This window comes from Aythya ferina (assembly GCF_964211825.1).
Source record: "Aythya ferina genome assembly, chromosome: 7".
NCBI lineage: Eukaryota > Metazoa > Chordata > Aves > Anseriformes > Anatidae > Aythya > Aythya ferina.
Window position 1 is genome coordinate 7169270 of NC_140302.1, and position 21078 is coordinate 7190347.

Below are 21078 nucleotides of genomic sequence, written 5' to 3' on the forward strand. Positions count from 1 at the left end.
TGATTTCACAGCTCCAGGGGATTCGCGGTTTTGTTTTGTTTTCAGGACTTGGTCTTTTTCTGCTGCTAAAGAGGTAGTGATTAACAGGTGATGAGAGTCTCTGCTGGCTAATGACAGCCGGGGTGCTCAAAGAAACGGTGATGGAGGCTACTGCACTTTTTTTCTCTTTGAATTGCTCAGTACACAAACCACCGAGGAAGCCAGAGGCTTGCAGGCACGGTCCCCACACAGTTCTGTAGAATCACTGAATCTCTTGTCTGACAATTAAAATAGTTAGGAGCACACTGCCAAGGCAAGATAAACAGAGTGAATGGCTTCAGATGATCAACTGTTTTCTTAGTTATACAGTAATAGACTTGCAATGAAGCAGATTCTTAATCCCCCTTCCCGCCCTATTAAATCATTTGCTAGTTAACATAAAAAATAATACTTTGTAATAAAGCACACAGCTGTGTTCAGCTGTTTTTCTAACAGTCCTTGTGGGTACAACCTTTCTATCATCAAGTACAAGAGGTATGAGAAAATGTCTTATCTGCTTGTTCTTCCAGTACAATCAATGGCTTGGGATTTATTTTCAATTGTGCATCTAGCTAACACAAAATTAGTCAAGCTCTCTGTTACAGTCAGCCTGGGTATGGAGTAGAAGCTGAGTGCTTCTGTGTCACTGTGCTGATACTCTATCAGCATCTGCTTGCTAGATAAAATCAAAAAAAAAAGGGGGGGGGGGGGGTTCAAATGGACTGGGAAGGGGAATAGTCAAATAATCTTTGGTACTACTGGATGCTAAGAATGCATTTGAAGCCTACAGAAATATCTATGCAGTCGCTGTATCATCTTCAGGGTTCTCTTCAGTGCTGTCTCTTAGGTTGGAAACCTCACAGGAAGAATTTTAAAGCTCCTTGTATCCTTATATTTCCAGCTGTAGCAATGAAGCTGAGACCAGCTTGAAGGCATCATTTCTGTCCTGCTTATGGGCCTCTATGTAGTCTGTTTTCAACTTATTATTATATTTCTTCAATTTAAGAAAAAAAAAAACATGCCTTCTTTTCTGCCCTTCCTTGCTGATGTAAAATTTGCCTGAATACACACCTAGGTTGGGCTGACTTAACAAGTCCGCCTACTAATACTTGTCCTTTTTGGTAAAATGCCATTTAAAAATCTGTGTGTATGTATTTATTTGGAGAGGAAGGAGGAATTGCTGATGGGATGATGCTGATACCCCTTTAGCACCTTTAGTTTTTTATAGGGTCTAAAACACTGAGAAGAATGTAAGAGAATATCAATTTTTGTTTCTGCTATCAAATATCTGCTTGGAGTTTTTATTTCAAATTTTGATAGTCTTTGCAGTAAATTGAACTTAAGCATTTTATGTTAGTGCCTGTACTCGTTACTAGCATCAGGAGTAGTTGATTTGTTAACTGTTACGTTTTTTCTTTGGTATTTGGCATCTCAGGAAGGACAAATGTACCAACATTGTGTTTGTTTTAACAAAAGGTAATGTTTTCCAATCTCCTTGCCTCTCCCAGAGGGTAGTGGAAGATAGAGATTTTGATGGTAATTGGTGTGACCTATAAGATATGTCTTTTTAAAAAATATTTTCTAGGTAGGTAAAAATTCAGAAGTAAATATTTTGAGGGCTTGGGAGTCACATTGCAAGTGATATGAAATGTCTTTTCCAATATAGCAGAAATATCCTGACTCTGTTTTCTTGCATGTTAGCTGTTGTTTGATGATAAAGGTTTCAGACAGCCAGTATACCATGCTTTGACTTTATTCTCACTGGCATTATTAGAAAACAAAGTCATACTTTCTGAAGTGCATGAGTTTTGGGAAGAATTCTTTCAGAGCTTGGAGATGCCATGCATTAGTGTTGTGGGTGCTGTCTCTTGGGGGTGCTTGGATGCTCAGGAATCCTCTGCAGATGGGTGCTGGTGAGCACTGTCTGCTGAGGGGGTGGGCTTGTGTGGGCTTTTAGTCTCATCCCATTACTCTTTTGTTGCCGCTCTTCTGCAGTGGCGAGGCCTGAAGCCCTAAATTCATTAAAATAAACTTTATGTTAGTTCAAAGACAAAACAAGGTTTGTCTTTTTATGCCAAAGTGTGAGGAAAATCTTGCAAAAGGAAGAGATGCAATAGAAAGATTTTCAGCTCAGAACATATCTCATTAAGTAGATGCTTCATGTAAGAGGTTTCAGTTATACCTTTGTGGGTTTTGTATAATAATAATAAAAAAGCTGTTTCTAAAACACATTTTGAAGAAAGCTTCAGCTTTTCACAAAATTTGTATCCCCACCAGCCTGCATTTTTCAGGCAAATTATGGTTTGACCTGGGAAATGCGTTGTGAATTCACCTGAAAGTATAGCATGACTGGGGGGACAAGCTGTATAAGAAAAAGGTACAATTACCGTTGTATATGGAAAAAAGTTTAATTATGAATTAAGATTGCATCGGTTTCTGCTTAAGAAAATTGGTATCAAAAGTGTGCATTTAACCAGGAGAAAAACAAATAATATTTTGTAACTATTCAACGTGAAAGTCCTTACTGCTTTTGTAATTAACTCAGGTTCAGGCTGTTTAGACACAGGCTAGAACTGGTGTGCAGAAAGCAGTTCAGACTTAAATTACTGAATCCTTTGGACCATAATTTATTAAACAGATACTTCAAAGGATGAATTTTTATGTGAATCCTTATTACTTGGCATTTTTCATAGATGAGGAACATGCAGGTGGACAGGACTGTCAGTCAGATGGCAGGTAGGAGTTGCATGATGTCTTAAAGATGCCTCTGCCTTTTTTCAGTACAGGGCCTTCTGTCTGCAACTTTGGAGCCTGCTTTTGGCTCTCAGCTCTCTACCTTTCCACCCAAGGTGGGAGGCAGTGTTTTCCAGATTGTTGGCTAACAGCATTTTGCACAGGTGAACGCGTTTCAGCATTGTCTGTGCAAAGTATGGTAACTTCATGAAGCCACAGGAACTTGATTACAAGTAAAAAGTTGATTTGCACCCTGTTTCCTGCATTTTCTCAGTACCCATACTTGGAAATACGCTTAAAAAACCTTCAGGCTTCATCCTTTTTTATGGCCTCTTATAAGTGAGGTCTCAACTCAATCTGAATTTTGTAATATTTATAAAACAAATATTTCTAAAAGGTATAAAAGGCAAGTAAACAGCGCTGAGCGTGAGGGGAGTCTACGCTCCACCAACACGCACACAAACATCAAACATTCTAAATACACAGAACATTGTTTTACATACTAAACGCAACCATGCCTATATATACATACAATCAGGAAAGGTAAACAATCCTTTAAGTTCCATAACTTACTAAAATTGAGTACGCCTATACATATTCACGATCAGAAAAGGTAACAAACAATCCTTTAAGTTCCATGACTTAACAGTCTCCATTTTCCATTCCTTTTGAACAATATGTCTCGCTTTAAGTTGTCAAGCAACTCGGTCTTCAGGCCTTATGTATTCCGTTCTTCCCAGATCGAAGAAAAGCATATCCATCTCCTTTTCAAGGCCAATAGGCCTGGGTCAAAAGGCACGTTCAGGTCAACAGGGGGCGTAACAGCAAAGGCCTTCGATGGCTGTAGCAGCAGAGGGGCCCATGGCGTAGCAGTCGGATCAGTAAAGGAGCCCGCAGCTCCCTCACTATCTGGCAAGCCACACGTTTGTGATTGTGGCCCCACATGGCTCTTTAAGGCTTCAGAGATTGCTTGCCAGGTGCCGAGCAATCCCACTGCAACCTTGTCGTTTTTAGTTGCAGAGTCCCACAACTTGACCTCAGTTTGGTCCCATATTTGAGGCTCATAAACTGTCCAATTGTTAAGAAGGAAAATAAGCTTTAAGGTTACCAGGACAGTCTTTATTCCTAAGGACGTATGATTCCCCATAATGCGCAACTGCTTAGCAGCGAGGGGCAGTTGTGTGCACGGGTCCACTTCTCTCAGCTCGAGCTTCTCTCCAGCTCCAGTGCGCCTATTTCCACCGACTTTCTGTACGAGCTTCTCTGAGCAGTTTGCTGAGTTTGGCCGAACCTATCTTCACGAGGCGATCAATGTGCCTGCTCCCGTCCTGGTCTCCATTCTGACAGCCTGTTCCTCTTCACTCCTTCTTTCTGCTTCTTTACTGATGACATAACTTCATCACATCGTGTTGCCTTTTTTATCTTGAGAGCAGGCTCCCCTCTTATACCCTTCTCTCCACAGCAGTTCTTTTCAAAACAACTTTTCATTGGTCAAACAACTTTGAATGTAACAACAACAGCAAACACCCAGAAACATCCATGTCTTAACGGCTGGAGAACAAGACACCGGAGACTGCATGGAGTCTCCTGAATCACCCTTCTTTGTTCCCTCTAAACTGTTTTATATTCCTGATGGCCTCGTCGTTAAGAGTCTAATGTTATCTCAACCATGGGGCTTTCCAACCCCCATGGCCACATTCCCAAATCTCCCCCTTCTTTATTAATATCAACCATTTTCTCGGCATGAATTATCACTCCATATATAACATGGCCTGTCGATTTCCTTTGTCACTAATGTTAGATACAGCATCTCCTATTTGAATTAACTGAAGCTTTCTGGTTTGGGGACCAAAGCAGTGTCTGTCTTCAAGACAGTGTTCACTGATAATTAAATCATCGTTTAGTTGAGACATACCCTCTCTAACTGTGAGAACCTCCAGGTCAGTCATACTGAGGGTTGTTTGCAGGCAAGGTTTAGGGTTTGCTCTGGCACGAGCAAGATGATCTGTGCTACACCTGGGATGTGAGTGGGACTTGTCTGATCTGCTGCAATGCTCGGGGCAGCAATATTCCAGCTCAGCAAGGGGAGGTGGCTGATGAGCAGCAAAGCCAGCTGCTTATTAGGATACACAAGGGCTCTGGCAACTTGGCTTTTGTATTTTGCTGTAAAGGACGTGGATGCTGATGTTTACAGTGTCTGAGGTGAAGGTGTCTTTTTTTCCTTAAATCTTTAAAATACAAAGGGAGCTTGAGATTTTCCATCAATACAGGTTTTTCTAGAGTATTTTATAACACGTTGCTTTTTAAAGAGCGTTGCTGAGACCATGATCTCATAATAATACAATTCAGTGGTATTCACAGATGTCAATACTAAAAAAAAAAAAAATAAAAAAAATTCATCATCTTTAAAAATTAGAATATTCCTGGGTGTATAGAAACATTTCATGGTGTTTTTTTTTCTTTCTTTCTTTTTCTTTTTCTTTTTTTTTTTTTTTTTCTGAACTTCACCTTAATCTTCCTATTCACGCTTCTTTCCTTTGTCCCAGCTAATCCCACCAAGTTCTGTGGAAGATACAAACTTGAGATTTCTGTGTCTGTTGTGTACAAAAAGAGTACTGCACTGAAAGGGGGAGAAACTTCTCAGGGAAAGATGAGAAACCTGAAAACCCAACGTGATTTCTGTGGTGATGACCTTGATACTGAGCCTGAAGTCTAAAAGTCACAAAGAAACCATTTAAGAAAATAGGACAGCTGGGTGTTCTTAGCTCACTTACAGGCAGAGCTTAGCTGTTCCCTCTCCCATGCTTCAGTTTATTAAATGCTTTTCCTATTTTACTTGCACATAAAGAAGTTTCATCAACAGTACAGGCTTCCACCTGCTTTTTTCTGATTTGCTCGTACTAGTATTTTGTCTGCTTTTATACAGTAGTGAAGGCTGATGCAGCTTTAAAACTTGCTTATAGTATCTGGATTCAGTTTAATCTAAATAGTAAATATTTTTTCACTCTCCTGTATGAGATTGTCTTAAATGCATCAGTCGTAATAGGGAAAATGGAATTTCAGAAATACTGAAAACAGTGAAATTTTAGTGCTTGGTGGATAGCCATGGTTAAAAGCAGGCTGAGTCAACTTTTAAAATTTTAGCATGTCTGAAGACGTTACAGCTTTTCTTGATTCATCCTGTGCATTTTCATGGTCTTAAAAATTACTTCTGGTTAATAGCTGTTTTAGGTGCTGCTTGGCATAGCATCATGTTTCTTTGTGTTTTACGGTGTTTGGGGGCACAAGTATGATTTTTAAAAGGCTCTGTCAACTCCAAAACTGCTTATAAAATGGAAGTTGTTTCAATCTGAAAGAATATTGCTTGGAAGATCGATGGTACTGCATTTTTGTAAAGCAGTAAAAATAAAATACCAATACATAGCACTTGCAGGGCAATTTTCACAAATAAAACCCTTTATAGGTATTATATCTGTATGAAAATGTTTGAAGAATGGAGAAATAAAGCTTCCAAATAAATCAGCTGTTGGGGATGCGTAGTCTGTATGAGAACATGGTTTTCTGAGGCTATGTGAACAAGAACTTAGAATAATACTCGGATTTACATCCCTTTTTTCTGCTTTATTATCTGTCAGCATTCCCTTTTCTTCTGTTTAAAAAAAAAAAGTCAACAATCAGACTTGAGCATTTGAATCGTCTTTCACCTGAGTATTTGAATCTGAGCTCTGAGTTTTACAGTAGTGCTTAGCTGAGCCATTAATTTGCAGTCTGAATCAAAGCACAGAAATTCAGTGTAATTTTTAGAAGTATCACAAATACGTTTGAATCAAACTCAAGTTTGCTGTCGTTCCTTCCCAGTTCCAACAATTAGAGATGTCTATCAGGAAGAGCTCAAAATAGTCTGTGAAAGCCCTTCTTATGCTATTTTCAATACAGAGCAATTGCAGCACAAGCCTGCTAATGTAAAGGTTATGCCAAGCTTATCCTAAATTGCACAGCTGTACTTCTGAATTCAGCAACACAGGAAACAAGACAGGACATTTTCTCCTTAAATTGGGTTGCTTAGTTACTCGGATAGCTTAAATGTATGGTTCTATGTAGCTCTTTATTAGCGGCCGTGTTCTGTAAATCGAGGTGTTTAGAGAGACCCTTTCATGGCTTTTTCCTGTGAGTGTTCCCTGCTGAAAGAGCAGTGGAAGTGCAAACTGTGGAGGTTTAAGTATGAGGTTTTTCAACAGACTGTTTGCTTAGTGAGCAATTCGGGCATTGCTGAGAATAAAGTACATCTGTAAGCAGAATGCGTGGTTCAGAAGGTTTAAGTGTGAGGTGTTGTGACCTCAGCCAGTTCCACAGACTCTGAGAATTTAATTTCTTTTATTTCCTGTATCTCCGAGGTAAGAAAACAAACAAAAGACAGAGAACATACCATGACTTTCCCTGCACATCACAACCTCCTAGAGCTCTGCTGGTGATTTCTGCAAAGCCCATGGGCTTGGGGTGTCAGGGTATTCATTGATACTCCGGTTTGTGAATACCCTGACACCCCAAGCCATCTCCAGCCACCTCAGTGGTTCCCAGCCAGCCCTCATGGCACTTTCTGTTCTGGCAAGGTTTTAATGAATCCATTAGTGCAGTGTTTTAGCTTTCTTCCACAGTACATTTTTTGTATGGCACATGCATAAACTCCCTGTAATTTCTAGTCAGTGATCAGGCAGATACCACATACCTAGTTTTTAATTAATACAGTCTCATTAGTTTGTTATTTAATATGGCTGTAGTATTGACACTGATTCAGGCTTGAGGACTGGACTTCAGTGGGTTCTAGCTGTACATCTCTTATAAGTTTTATGTGCCTAAAAGTCACAGAATAAATGCAACTGAAGACTTTACATCCGTTGATTTTTTAAAAAACTCTTCACCACCCCTCTATTTTCTTTTTCAACATGAATGGAAACGGTCAGGATAGGAGAAAGCATGCTTGAAATCAAGACTGCTGTGTGACGTTTGCTGCTGTCGCTGAACTGAGGGGTGCTGCTGAATGCTGAGAGTTTCCTTTGGTTTTAGGATCACAGCACGTTTTGGGGTGCGAGTGGTAGTGACTAGGTTCAAAGTAAGCTTGTTCTAATATGTTGCAGATGCTAAGCACTTGCGTGGATTCAGAAAGTTTGGACAAATTCACAAAAAAAAAACAACTGGTAAGAAGTAGCGTTGTGTTCTTGGAATATTGCTTCTATGTTGTGCTTGCAGACAGGGTAAGAGCTTTTCCTGCTGAAAGAACGTAACTTTATTCAGTGTGTCACAGTTATCAGGCCTTAATTCCGTTCTTTGAGTTCAACGCTTTATAGGAAAGCTGTTTCATGGGACATATCACCTTTCAAAGTGTTTTCCACGTGGATTAAATGTACATGCTAATTATTGACGAACTGTTCAGTTTAATGTTCCAGACGTCATCAGTGCAGCAGAAGTGCCTGAAGGCTGAGCACGCAGTAATTGTATGGTGAGGTTTTGTGGCTTGGGTAAGAGGCCCAGGCAAGCATCCGGATGGATACTGGAAAGTAATAGAGCCTTCTACTGCCCCTGATGGCATTTAGAGTCTGGTCTTCTGTTCCAGTGACAAAGAATGAAAATACTGTCTTCTGTTCTGCCACCAAATGGAATGATTTCCTTCCACAGTTACTGAGTAGAACTTCACTAAATAAGGTCTTTCAAATCAGGCTGCAAATCTGCTAGGACTGAGTCAGTCTTCTGAGATTGTCTGTGGTTGTACGTCCTGTGACTGTTTTTTATATATATAAAAAAATAAAAATCTAGTTACATCTGAATATTTGAAAGCAAAATTGAATACAGAATAAAATAATGTAGAGAGCTAATTGGGTATTTTTGAAACAGCTGGAGGAAGAGTCGGTGATTAGCAAATTGAAGTGGATGTTTTTCCAGCTTTAATTTCAGGAGCGCCAGGGAGGAGATGAGTTATCTCAGGGAATAACATCCCTGGGAAGGCTCAGGCTGGCTGCTGGTCCGAGGCCAGTGCTGCTCTCCCTGCAGGCTACTCCCTCAGGGCAGGGAGACTTCCCTGGCCTTGAGACTGCCTTGGTGAAGTTCTCTTGGAGTTTTGGGGTGTCACTTGAAACACCCAGCCCCAGTAAATGCCATGGGAGATTGCATTTTGGTTATAGTCACTGAGATTTGTAGGAAGGCATTTTGTGGGGCAAGCCATTTTCGTCACTGAACTTCCACATAACCAGCGTGATGCAAGGCTGTGCAGTTGTGATTTAATGATTACAGCAGCCAACTTCAGACACTGCTGCCAACTAATTCCAGTGTTTTATTTAGCTTGAATGTGGAAGTCTGTGAAATATCGGTGGGTATTCGGATGGGGAGTGGATGGGGCGGCTCTCCAGTGGCAGAGGATGGGATTATTCGGATTGCTGGCTTGTTTTGTTTGACCTTGCTGAGCATCTTACCTAGAGCCATGATTGAGGGATTCCTCTGAGCCATCTCATTAAAAATAATTAGAAATTAAAATAATGAAAATGAGCTATCAGAAACCAAACAGATCTAAGCCATGTAACTGTTCCATGAAGCGTTTGTTAAATGGATTTTGAGTTCGCTCCCAAGGAGGCAGGCACTTTATCTGCCTTTGCCTTGATCATGTAGTGGTAAAGCAAAAACACTGGTTAGAGGGAGCAGTGAAGTTAATGACAGGATCAGAAATGCTTTCCTGCAGGCTTTCAGGGAAGCCTTCCTAGCTTGTTGTTTCCCTTGCCTGATGGCTACTGCCTTTTCTGTGATGAGCCTGGGTGGGAGGACCCTGCTGCATCGCGAGTACGTTCACCAGCACTGCTGCTTAAACAAGAAATGCGATTATATTTGGACAACCGAAGGTAGGGAAGCTCATTTAGAATATGGCCTTTTCTGCCATTTTTAAGTGTGCTCAATTCAGCGTGATTTGACTTCCGTGACCACTCCATTATGCCCAGGAATTTCAAGGACAAGTGGCTTTTTGTCAAGAGTGGAGAACAAATACTTGGAGAGCAAGCAGACGGTGCTTCAGCATCGCACTTCTGCAGGTGCTTCTGGCGGAGTGGAGGTGCCTTGAGAAACAGCCTCTGCCTTTACGGGGCTGATGGGCAAGGGCGTCCTGTGAAAGAAACCCCATGATGGAGAGAAACTGTTCAGCTATTGAAATAGACTTATAAACATTTTTTTGTTGTTAGCTAGGTAAGCATCAGTGTTATGTTATAATCATCTGCAGCTTGAATCAGACGAGTTGGAAACATCTCAGTTTTATATGGAGGCCCCCAATCAAATATAAGGCATTTCAAAACAAAGCAGACAACAACAACAAGAAACAGAAAAAAGAGGTGTGTAAACATTTCCTTTGTAAGTCAGTTTTTTCCACTGTATCTGTGGGAAGGGTGTTCCAGGGTCTCCTATGCTGACACACCATGTCAGAGCTGCTGCACTTACACAGAGCCAAGGACTTCTGCCCTCGGGGAGCAGCAGGGGCTCAGGGGACGCAGCCAGGACAGTTGGCCCAGGCTTCAGCCCAAAGACGTTTGTTGTGTACGTGGTATTTTCCACAAGGCCCTGCTGATGCATGGTGATAAAACACAGTATCTGAGCTTGTTGACTGTGTTTGGCAAGAAAATAAACATACCTAACAAGTATTTAAAACGTGGGACTTGTCTTTAAAGGCTGAAGTTGAATTTGTCTGCTTTGGAATTGGAAATTTATGTAACACTGCAATTTTAGATTTATCTGTGGAGTGTATGCTGATGAATGCAAAACTAAGCAAGTCTAAGGCGTTATTAGGCTCTGTCTTTGGAAGAAGCGGAGGGGTGACAGACATCCTAAAATGCAATCTGGTATTTGGTTAGTGCTGGTGTGGTTGAAATAACATAAGATGATCATCTGTAAACTGTTATCTGTGCAACAAAGCCACGTTTGTTGAGATTTTTTTTTTTATTGGTGCCATCACTGTGATCCTCAGCTAGAATTTCTTCTATGCATCCTGTTTTTTTTCCTTCCCCCACTGTAGAATTAGGTTTTGCTATTACTCTAATCTGTTCTTTTGACTGAAATTTATCTCATGACAAATTTAATTGCTTCACCTGCCCACACTTGCAGTAATTCCTCTGCAAATCACCAAACTCCACTGTACAGTGTACCTTTTCTCTGAGATGTTTTTTAATCCAGATTTCAGCGCCGAGTATTCATTTTAATCAAAGCAATTATGTGGTGTGTTAACAGTTCTGAAAATCCTGATGCGTTTGGTGGAACGCCAATCCCATGAAAAGGCTGCAGTAACACGACTGATCTGTAATTTCAATACTTTGCTTAGTTGAGAATTCAGCCCAAGGCTGTGGGGGTTGTGAACCCTGATCTGGGTGACATTTTCACAGGGGCACCCAGCGAGGAGAAAATACCAGTGCAGAAATAGAGACAATGGGGAAAAAGCTCATTTGGTTTTACAAAAAGCCACGATTGTTCTTTTGGTAAGGAATATGTAATATTTGGGGTTAAAAATTGTCCCTGCTTTGGATTTCTGTGTGGTTACATGTACAGTGATCTCTTTTGGGTGACAAATGGCAGACCTTTCCCAAAAACAGCCTGGTATGTTTGTATCGGTGGACTTTTAGCACTCACAGATTTTGTTGAAGGGTTGTTCTGTTAGCCAAACCATAAAGTTCTTGAAAATTATAACAGATAAATATATATATATATGTATCTCTCTGGAAAAGGCTGGGGTTGTATCAGTTATGGTCCTGTTACTTTTATAGCATTCAGCGAAAAGAATAAAAGCAGGAAAAATTCTGTGTTTCATATGGATATGCAAATGGTACTTAGTTTTGCACAAACGTGCTCCTAGCAATGAAAGCTATAATGACATGGAAGGTGAGTTTTGTTGAGGTGCTCTGTTTCCTCTGTTAATGCCTAAAAAAAAAATAAGAACTATAAACAAATACGTAACTTTTATGTATCAAGCTGGAGCACATAAGAATAAAAAGAGAGTTTGCTCAGTGAGCAAACGTACGTGGATTTCTTAGGATTGCAAATGAAGCAGTGCATGAAACCATCCGCAGTGTCACAGCTGAATGGCTGGGAGTGTGCACGCCCATACCAGCTCTCTGCCTTTCATCTTTGCAGAAAGGTTTGCCTCTGTGGCTTTTGGAAAACCCAAATAATGGTGATTACATGGTGGCGGTGTTATCGCTGGTAGTAATTCAGGTGGTGTTCAGGCTGCTCATAAATATTACAAGTCTCAAAGACGCATGCTGTCCGTCATGGTGCCTTCACTGTTGAGAAGTTTGGTCTTGCAGGGACAGCTTTGCTATTCAGCTGACTAGCGCAGCTGCATCATTGTGCCATGGGGATGCCCTTTGGGGGCCTCACCTGAAGAGACATCTGGATAAATGCTGCACTGTTTTCATCTTCCTTCATAGGTTCGGTCTATGCAGGGGCAGTTGCAGTCTGTAATCAGCAGCTGTGCAATTCTGTTGAAGTCAATGAGTGTGTTATTTTTCCTGTGGGCTGGGAAATTGTGTTTTACCTTGCCTTGCTGCTGCATTTAATTTACAGATTATTTTCTTTTGGGATATTGTATAAAGTGTTTAGACCTCTCTAAAAATCCAGTGCTGCTTTCCCTGGATCGGTACGAAGCACTGCGTAGCAGCCTTCGTGGCCCAGCTCCTGCAAGGAGGACAAAGTTCTCCGTGCTGAAAGGGCAAGGAGAAATGTGTTCCCTTTATAGTGCTGTTTTAGTGGTACTGTGAGGCCCTTTGAAAATGAGAAGCACCTCTTAATTAACATTTTTTTCCTGTTGGGGTTGAAGAGGTAATATTTTTCTTCTGTTTAATATAGAAAATCAAATTGTTTGCAAAATCCACTTATTACAAGTAGTATACATGCTTTTGAATATTGTAGGACTACACCTATGCCTTTGCTAGCTCTGCATGTACTGCTTTGTCTTTGAAGCTATCGTTTCTGTAAAGCAACAAAATCTTACTTATTTTCTTTCATTATTCTGCTCTGCTTCCATTGATGCCTCTAAACTTTTGACTCCAGACTGGCAATATGAGGGTAAGATGGCACAATGAAACTTCCTGAACATTGCTTGTCTGTTCTTAATTTTTATTTTCCTTTGAATGCTATTAAAATTCTGTTCACTTCCTTTAATTAAATATTTTTGTTGCAATTAAATTCAAATTATGTTTGTTTCTGCTGTGAAGCTTTAATTATGATTAATATGTTTTAATTATTCCTTTGTTTTTTTTTTTTTTTTTTGTTTTCTTTTTTTTTTTCTTTGTGATAAATTACTGTCCTATTATATCTGTCCTGAGAGACTCTGCTTCACTGTGGTCCCTGGTAGCATCTCCAGAGCAAACTATGGACGTGTTCTAGTGTAGCCAGCAAACTGTGTTGTGGGTACGTGGCAAAAATTTGGTGTGTGTAGTCACGACATGGGAAGGAAAGCTCCCCTAAGAGAGAATGCAGCAAAGCATATTAAGCTTACACTGTTTAATTGTTAGTTTTAGATATGGATCAGCATCTGAGGCTTTAAATCCTCCGTCATCAGATTCTCCTTTGCTTTAAAAAGTTTATTTGAATAATGGATAAGAGGTCAGATCTTGATCCATCACACTTCAGTGATGCTTGTCTTCAGTATGCTGAATACGCTGACTTGTTTTTAAAAACAAACAACCCACAAAACAAACAAACAAAAACCCAAGGACCTTTCTCTGGAATCAGAAATAACTTCTTTTTTTATCTTTATAGATTGCAAATTGGCCAGAACAGGTCCTCCAGCCACAATAGTTCCTATCGATGAAGAGAGTCGTAACGGTGAGTGCACCTCTGTTCTCCGGGACGCCCCTTTGGGTTCCCCACAGTTGCTGGTGAGGGTGTGGAGGCTCCCAGCTACTTTTCTGAAGCCTGGGAAGAGCATTAATGTTGTTGTCTTCTGGGTTTCCCTTGCAGCTTTTAGAAGGTTCCTTGTTTTGTTCAGTCTAAGCTTTGGTAGTGCATACCTCTGAAGCAGCAGAACTTTTTTACAGGTATTCATGTAAGCTCTGAAAGAGAAATGAATTATAGTTATTTTATTCATTTGTCAAACCATACACTTCTTTAATTTGATCTTTGGTCTCAACATTTCCGTAATGCAGCATACTGTAATGTGATGATGTGTTTGCTCCCTCTTAGTGTCACATTGTACAAGTGGCTGTTACGCTTCAATATTACTACTTTTCACTAATTTTTATTCATTTTTTTTTCCTTTTTTATTGTGTTTAATTTAGTTAGGCACAGTTGAGTGTAGCATGTGTGGTTATCCTTTGTCACACGAGTGCAATGAAATGCTGAACGAAGTCTGGGTCATGCTGGTGAAACTCTTCTGCTGTTATCCCTGGGCAAACAGCTTGGTATTGGAGTTGCTCACATTCCAACAGATAAAAATATGCATTTTTTTTTTTCTGATAATAGAAACGAAGAAAAAATGATGTCAGTAATATTTAATACACCTGTATGCTGAGTTACCCAGTTTGTACTGGAGAGATTTTTAGCATCAGACTGTCTTCTTCCTCTGTACTGATTTTTCTTGCAGCCATCAGTCATGTCTGCTGAAATTAAGAGATGGCTGTAGCAAAATGAAATTCCGCTGGTAATTGTGTCCACGTACTGAGTGGGATTCTTGTTTTTCCTTTTTCCACATGTAATCTGAATGCCATAAAAGTAATTTACGTAGTGCAATATTAATTTTAGTAGAAGCAATATCATGTTTGTGTCATGCTTATATAAAGTGGGGAAAAAAAAGTTTTAGAGCATTTAGATGTCGTGTGATCACAACATATATGGTGGTTCTTACTGTTTAGTTGTAGAACCTGTGTGTGAAGTCTGTAATTCAGTTTTAGTAAATTATGGTGAAAATAGATGCATACACTACCTAAATAGTTCAGGGGTCAGCAATCAATGTCTTTTTAGTCTTTTTTTCCAGTTTTGCACTATAGAAGTAGTCATGGGATTTGACACTCGTGAAATAACTGTATCTGTGCCACCTTGTTGGGAAGGTGTCGAGTACTCTTGTTTACACAAAGGTGGTACTGACACTTTTTCTTATGTTCGAGCAGCATTTGGGTTGCATATGTGAACAATAGTGGGGGGAAAAAAAAAAGAGGAAATTTAAAGTTTGAATGTAATCACTTGAAGTATGAATAAAAATGTGAAGTAACAAGTTTGTGTCCCTCTAGTTGGTAGTTGTTTCTCAGCTTTTGAATGTTTGAGTCAGTGCTTCCTAAATATTTAATATTTCTACTCAAATGTAACTGGCCCTACAAGACGGATTGTTGAATAGGATGCCGTGTGGAGAGGTGTGTTTTTCCTAAAAGCTTTGCTTGTCTCTGCAATGATTTAATATATCTATTTCACTGTGAATTCCTATGAGCCATTAATTCCCCATTAAAGAAGTCAAATGGGAAGTAGAAACTTCAATTCGCATTGCAGATATGGAAGCAACACACCTCATCTGTAAGCCACAATATGTATTAAATAAATGAATCTCCTGGGAGGCCAGCGTTTGTATCGAAATGCCCTTATTGTTTAGCTGTCTGTGTTGAAGGGGTAAGTTGTGTCCTCCCCTACTGCCCTGTGCGGCCAAGATTAATGGAGGTTGAATATACCTGATAACAGTGTAGAGGCTCAGCTGTCAAGTCAGTGCTACCACTTCTTTGCTTCATATTAAGTGATTCTTTTTCTATAAGTCTTGCTTAAGCTGGCAATAGGTGTTTTAAAACAGACAGGCCCAGCAAAGGATGTGTTGCTGCTACCAGCAGATTGTTTTCTGGCTCGGAGTGCCCCCCTCCAGATGTCCTAGGGTTCAGTGGGAGTGCTGTAGCTTGCGTGGATCCACACCGAATGAAGGGTATGCTTGGATCCGAGTGTGTATCAAGGAGTTAGGGACTGTCGAGCAGTGGCGTGTGACAGTGACAGATGGGGTAACGAATGCAAGCAGCAGGCTGAGGGCTGAGGCATCCCATCAGTTTAATGCACTTGACAAGTAGGAGTATATTTGGGGACCGGTAAAGAGTCCCAGGAATGGTGAACTTCACATTTCTTGAGGTATTAATGATTTTTTTCCCCATTTTTTCTTTGTTTAAACGAATGGGTTATAGGACTTGATAGTCTTAAAAGCAAAATTAATGCTTCTAGATGCATGGGGGTTTCTTTCAGTCCGAGAATTACGTTCACCAATTAATATATTTTTTCCTTTACTGAAATGGGGACTTTAAAACATTTTAGGTTTTATTCTAAAAATTGAGAATATTGCATGGGCAATTGTCAGCAGTGTTAACACAGCTTTGTAGAGGACAGCTGTACTGAGTAATTCAAGATGTCTTGTTGCATTTTGCAAAATGTTCAGAGGGCTAGAGCATCACTGGGGGAGCTGGGGGTGTTCAGCCTGGGGAAGACCAGGAGACCTCCTAGCGGCCTGCCTGTGCCTAAAGGGGGCTGCAGGAAAGCTGGGGAGGGACTCTGTGTCAGGGGCGTAGGGATAGGACAAGGGAGAATGGCTTTAAACTAAAAGAGGGGAGGGTTAGGTTAGATAGGAAGAAAAAAAATCTTCCCTGTGGCTGTGGCTTCTGTCAGAAGAAGGCATTAAGATGGCTTTTGGCACTTGTAGCTTCCAGCTTAATGGTAGCTGGAGTTCCAGCAGAATTGTGCTGCTGCTGTGTATGGAGGTAGGCAACTTGCAGAATGGTGATCCGAAGTAGTAAATAGGAAGCACCAATCCAGGTGTTCTTCTGGGTAGTTTAGAGCTTATGAATTATTTCTTTGGGCCGATAGCTGTGTAAAACCCAAATACTGTTGCTTAAGCATCAGCGGAGGCTACCTTACAGTGATGGTGAACAACCGAGAGTTCCTTGTACTTGAGACTTAGGTGTTTGGATTTTTGCTGCTGTAACTGCACCCCAAAAAGATCAATGTGTGCTTTTTTCCCCTAAGGTGGATTTAGTTAAGTTACCTACTAGCCAGATGCCAGCACAGAAATCAGGGTAACTTAGATGAGTTTCACCCAAACGTGAAGAGCAACGTACATGGTATCTTGATAATGCATTCACAACAAAACCTCTGTAGCCATAAAGATCGTGTTTGTCTTCTTGCCCGTCCCGGGTAACTCAATAAACATTCTTCTGTTTTGTTCTTTTTCTTCCTTTATACTCTTGAGACGATACAGAGTGTTAATGGATGTTGGACATTTGCTGCAGATAGTGCTCTTTTCTCTCTGTGCTTGCGTCTCTGCAGTCTCTTTGGGGATTTTGGTATTTGTGCAAACGCAGGTAAGGGCAGGAATGAGTCTCATGGGCAGTGCAGGGTTCCATAGTGTTTGAGTACCTCTTCATCTTCCCACTGTTTGGGTAGGGATCTTCTGTCAGCCTGGCTTCCTGGGGAGGAGGAGGATGTGTGATCACTACAGGCAAGACCCCATCAATAACGCCCTGCAGAGGGGCACTAAATGGCAAGTGGGGCACAAATGTGCAGAGGAGCACAGGCTATGGTTGGTTGGTTTGTTCTTCTGCTACCATAGGACCATTTTATTTTCAGTTTAATTGTACGTAATGTTGGAGAATAGACTTGATTACTGAAGCGCTTTGACAATATGTCTGCAAATTTCCATGCTATAGCAAAGTATTTTTGTTTTTCAGGTAAAACTGACAGGGATTGAAAAAAATGTTTCTAGAGACATAAAATCTCTAGCCTCTCTTCTGAGAAAGGAAATATATTAGTACACTTGAAGCCTATGGACTGTGTGAAGGCTTCTAAGCTGCCATTGTTTAATGAAATTTTCAGTGACAACTGCTATGGGCTAGAACTGAACTAATGAGCCTTAAGGAGTAAGGGTCCTGCTGTCCATCCCCACATGTGTCAATTCTACCCTGACTGCCATGAGCCATTTTGGCTATGGGGAGAAATAGATTTAGTGAAATAAGGTTTTCGTATTAGAAAGTTGCTGTGGTTAAACACAGATGTGTTGAAAATAACATTTCGTAAGAGCTACAACTTCATGGTCTTCTCCTGCCTTTCCCTTCTGTTTCATAAAAGGATGAATTAAGGAGTTGAAGGATGAGAAGGTTCTTTTTTCAGCATTTTAGTACCTTCTAATACATCTTTCTTACAGAAGTGATGTCTTTGACATCACTGCTATTTCAAAATTTCTTTCCTGAGAATCTTTAGGTTTTGCAGATTAATTTTAAACATGCCAGCAAGGCTATGTAACTGGATCAAAATACCATTTAAAGGGATTTTGCTTTTTTTTTTTTTTTTTTTAAATGAGAAAGTCCACTGCAAGTGAGTCATATGCTTGGGTTGTTTAAACCTAGAATGTTTTTTCAACAAACACTCAAATTCATTTTTGAGAGGTGTTTTATTATGCTACATCCAAAAGAGCTGCTGAGTTATAATTAGTAGTGCTAAAATAAAAATACACAGAGATTCATCTCAGCATTTGGCCCTGTAAAAGGTGTAGCAGGGAGAGCAGGCTGAGATGAGATGTGCCAGATGTACAGAGGAGCTGAACGTGCTTGTGTCTGTAGTATGTTCCCGTCACTCTCTTAACATGTGTATGGTAAATCTACAAACCAGCATAAAACCAGAAGACAGTTCTGTAAAATTTTGCAGCAGCTAAGTAAAAGCTTACACGTATTTTGCATACTAAAAAATAGAATCACAGGATCACAGCACTGTTTGGGTTGGAAGGGCCCTTAAAGCCCCCCCTGCCCCCAGCCCCATCCAGCCTGGTCTTGGGCACTGCCAGGGATGGGGCACCCACAGCTCCTTGGGGCATCCTGGGACAGGGCATCACCACCCTCAGAGGGAAGAATTTCTTCCTTATATCTAATCTAGCCCTACCCTCTTTTAGTTTAAAGCCATTCTGGACCCTCTCCAATATCTCCATGTCCTTCTGGTGCTGGCACCCTAGAGCAGAACACAGCACTGCAGGTAAAAAGTAGAAGAGTGCACCTCGGTCTCCCAGTTGATCTCCTGCTTTTGTTAGGACAAGCGAAGCAGGAAGGAAGGAAGGGATGGCTTATCTCACAGTAGCATAGCACATTGTCCTAGAGACCTCAGCAGAGGAAGGAAACAGTCCAACCATGGTGAAGGCTTCCATCTATTGCACACAGCCTCACATCTGTAGGTCCCCCAGGTCTTTTATATCACACATAAGGCTTGCTCCTTTGACTTCTTGCTCTGCCTGCAGTCTCTCTCTGCGGTGCTCTCCTCCACTGGCACCCCCTACATCAAACGCAGCCTGCTGGCCTGCCCGCAGCAGCTGGTGGTACTGACCAGCGGTGAGATGAGCCAGTTAACACTCAGCTGTGCGGGGGGGGGGGGGAAGGTATAAATAAGATGAGCTGAGGACAGGCTCGTGTACTCAGCACCTGAGCAAGACTTAAAGCTATGCTGTGAGGATTAACAGGACTGAAATAGGGCAGAGCTTTCAGCTGCAGCACTAGGTTTCTTGCAGCAGGAGGGAAGATTTGATTTTCTTTTAAGCTGTACAGATACTTACACGTTGCATGGAGATGTTAGAATTTATCAAGTTACATATTCCTGTAAGTTATAATTTACTGTTTTAGCAAGCCTCTGTATCTTCAACTTGAAAACAAGGTGTTTTCAGCTATTTCCCATTGTTTAAGAGTGAGCTTTATGTAGCATGAAGAAAAGAAAAATAATCTTTGTTTTCCTATTTCAAGTGATTCTGAGAACGGTAATCTCTCAAGTCTGGGATGCATGGGAATGGAAAAGGGTCCAAGCTGAAATCTACGTAATTTTTGATTGGTTTTCTTAGTTACTCCATAAAGTTGATTTGCAGACTCTTTGCATTTAGCTTTCAGTTAGTGAGCTATTTCTTTGGTAACAATTAACAATTACATTTTTATAATAGATTAAAATCAAGTGATGAGCATGTATGTTATCGCTCATGTGAAACGTTTCCAGAGAAAACTGCTTCAGTCAATTTCCAATCTATGTTTTGAAATTGTCTATATGCACGCGTGTCCACACATAGTTTTTTCTCACATCTTCAGACAATTGTAAAGCTTTATAAAGTCTTTGTGAGCATTTTTTCCAACTGTGGAAAGCATTCATTTTCAAATATATCTTCACCAAACTGGAATCTGGTTTCCAGAGCTCTGGAAACATGGTATGCCTTTTATATGATAACGGGTGAGTTAAGTTATTGCAGCCAATAAATAAAACTTTGAATGAATTATTACCTTGCAGAGCAAGGGAGAGAAGAGCTCAATCAATTTAGCTTCTAAACCATCAGCTTGTCTTCGGTTGTAAAACTTATAATTATGGCACAGACAGTTCTGTGTTCTCAGATCACATTGGTAAATCTGGATCCCTCGGTAAGTCTACGTGCTTATCTGCCAAGGGTTTGGGGATAGCACCTAGCTGCTGATACTGTCTTGATGGCTAATGAGATTGTAGTGTTGGGCATCAGCAGTCTTTTGCTGAATTCATCTGTGCTGCTGCTGCTCATTAATATTTGGTCTGTATTAGTTTATCTAGCAATACCAGTTTGAGCTGGATCAGGCCCAGGCACATAACAACATTTTGTCAAATTAGAACATGCAGTACGGAGTTTATTCTGGTTTTGTGTTTTTATATAGGAAGAAAGGTGATACATGAAATGTAACGTAATCTGCCAGATTAAGTAATGCGTGTCAGAAGTTACCCTTGTTCAGTGTCGTGAACAAATCCTAACAAGATGTGTGGGTTTGACTTGTTTATGCTGTGTGGCTGCACAGTGTTGGGGCTGCTACTACAGGCTGAAGACTGAATCTACCCGGCTGCAGAGTGCTGGGCAGTTTGGCCCCTTCTTGCCCCTGTGGCTGTGGTGGCATGGGCCGATGGTCAGGCTACCCAAAGGAAGCCCACAGCTTCATGTGGACAGCATTGACTGGTGCTGGGTCCAGATCATTCTGGGTGTTCCCTTGCCTTTTAGCAATGTGTTGGTTGGACTTGCAGAGAGGAGCTGCTTTGGGCCATAGAAATCCACAGGGAATGGTGTACAATCCAGGCAAGTTTTGGCAAAAGCACCAGAAAGGGATTTGCTGGCTCATGCTGTGCTCCTTGGCTTTGAGGTGGGAAGCGTGCAGCAGGGTGCAAGGGCAAGAGCACCAAGAGAGACTCAGTTGTGTCTTGGTTTATTCTTCTAGCAAAATGTTGTTTTAGAGTTGAGGATTTTCCAAGCATGTCAACCTCAAAATTCTTCATAATGGAAGAAAATCAGCTAATATTCTACAGTTTAATGACCTCCTTTTAAAA

The 21078-nt window shown here is 40.8% G+C and overlaps 1 protein-coding gene across 17 annotated transcripts in view; it reads left to right on the forward strand.

Annotated features, from left to right (window-relative positions):
- PCDH15 (protocadherin related 15) overlaps positions 1-21078 on the forward strand; it is an 883259-nt gene that overhangs the window by 532775 nt on the left and 329406 nt on the right. For 11 of the 17 annotated variants that reach the window (XM_084525156.1, XM_084525153.1, XM_084525150.1 and 8 more), the window contains 2 exons: positions 12820-12834; positions 13531-13596. In XM_084525156.1, the coding sequence (XP_084381282.1) occupies positions 12820-12834; positions 13531-13596 (81 nt within the window). The remainder of the gene's footprint in view (positions 1-12819; positions 12835-13530; positions 13597-21078) is intronic. The other 6 variants (XM_084525148.1, XM_084525147.1, XM_084525146.1 and 3 more) reach the window with 1 other exon arrangement.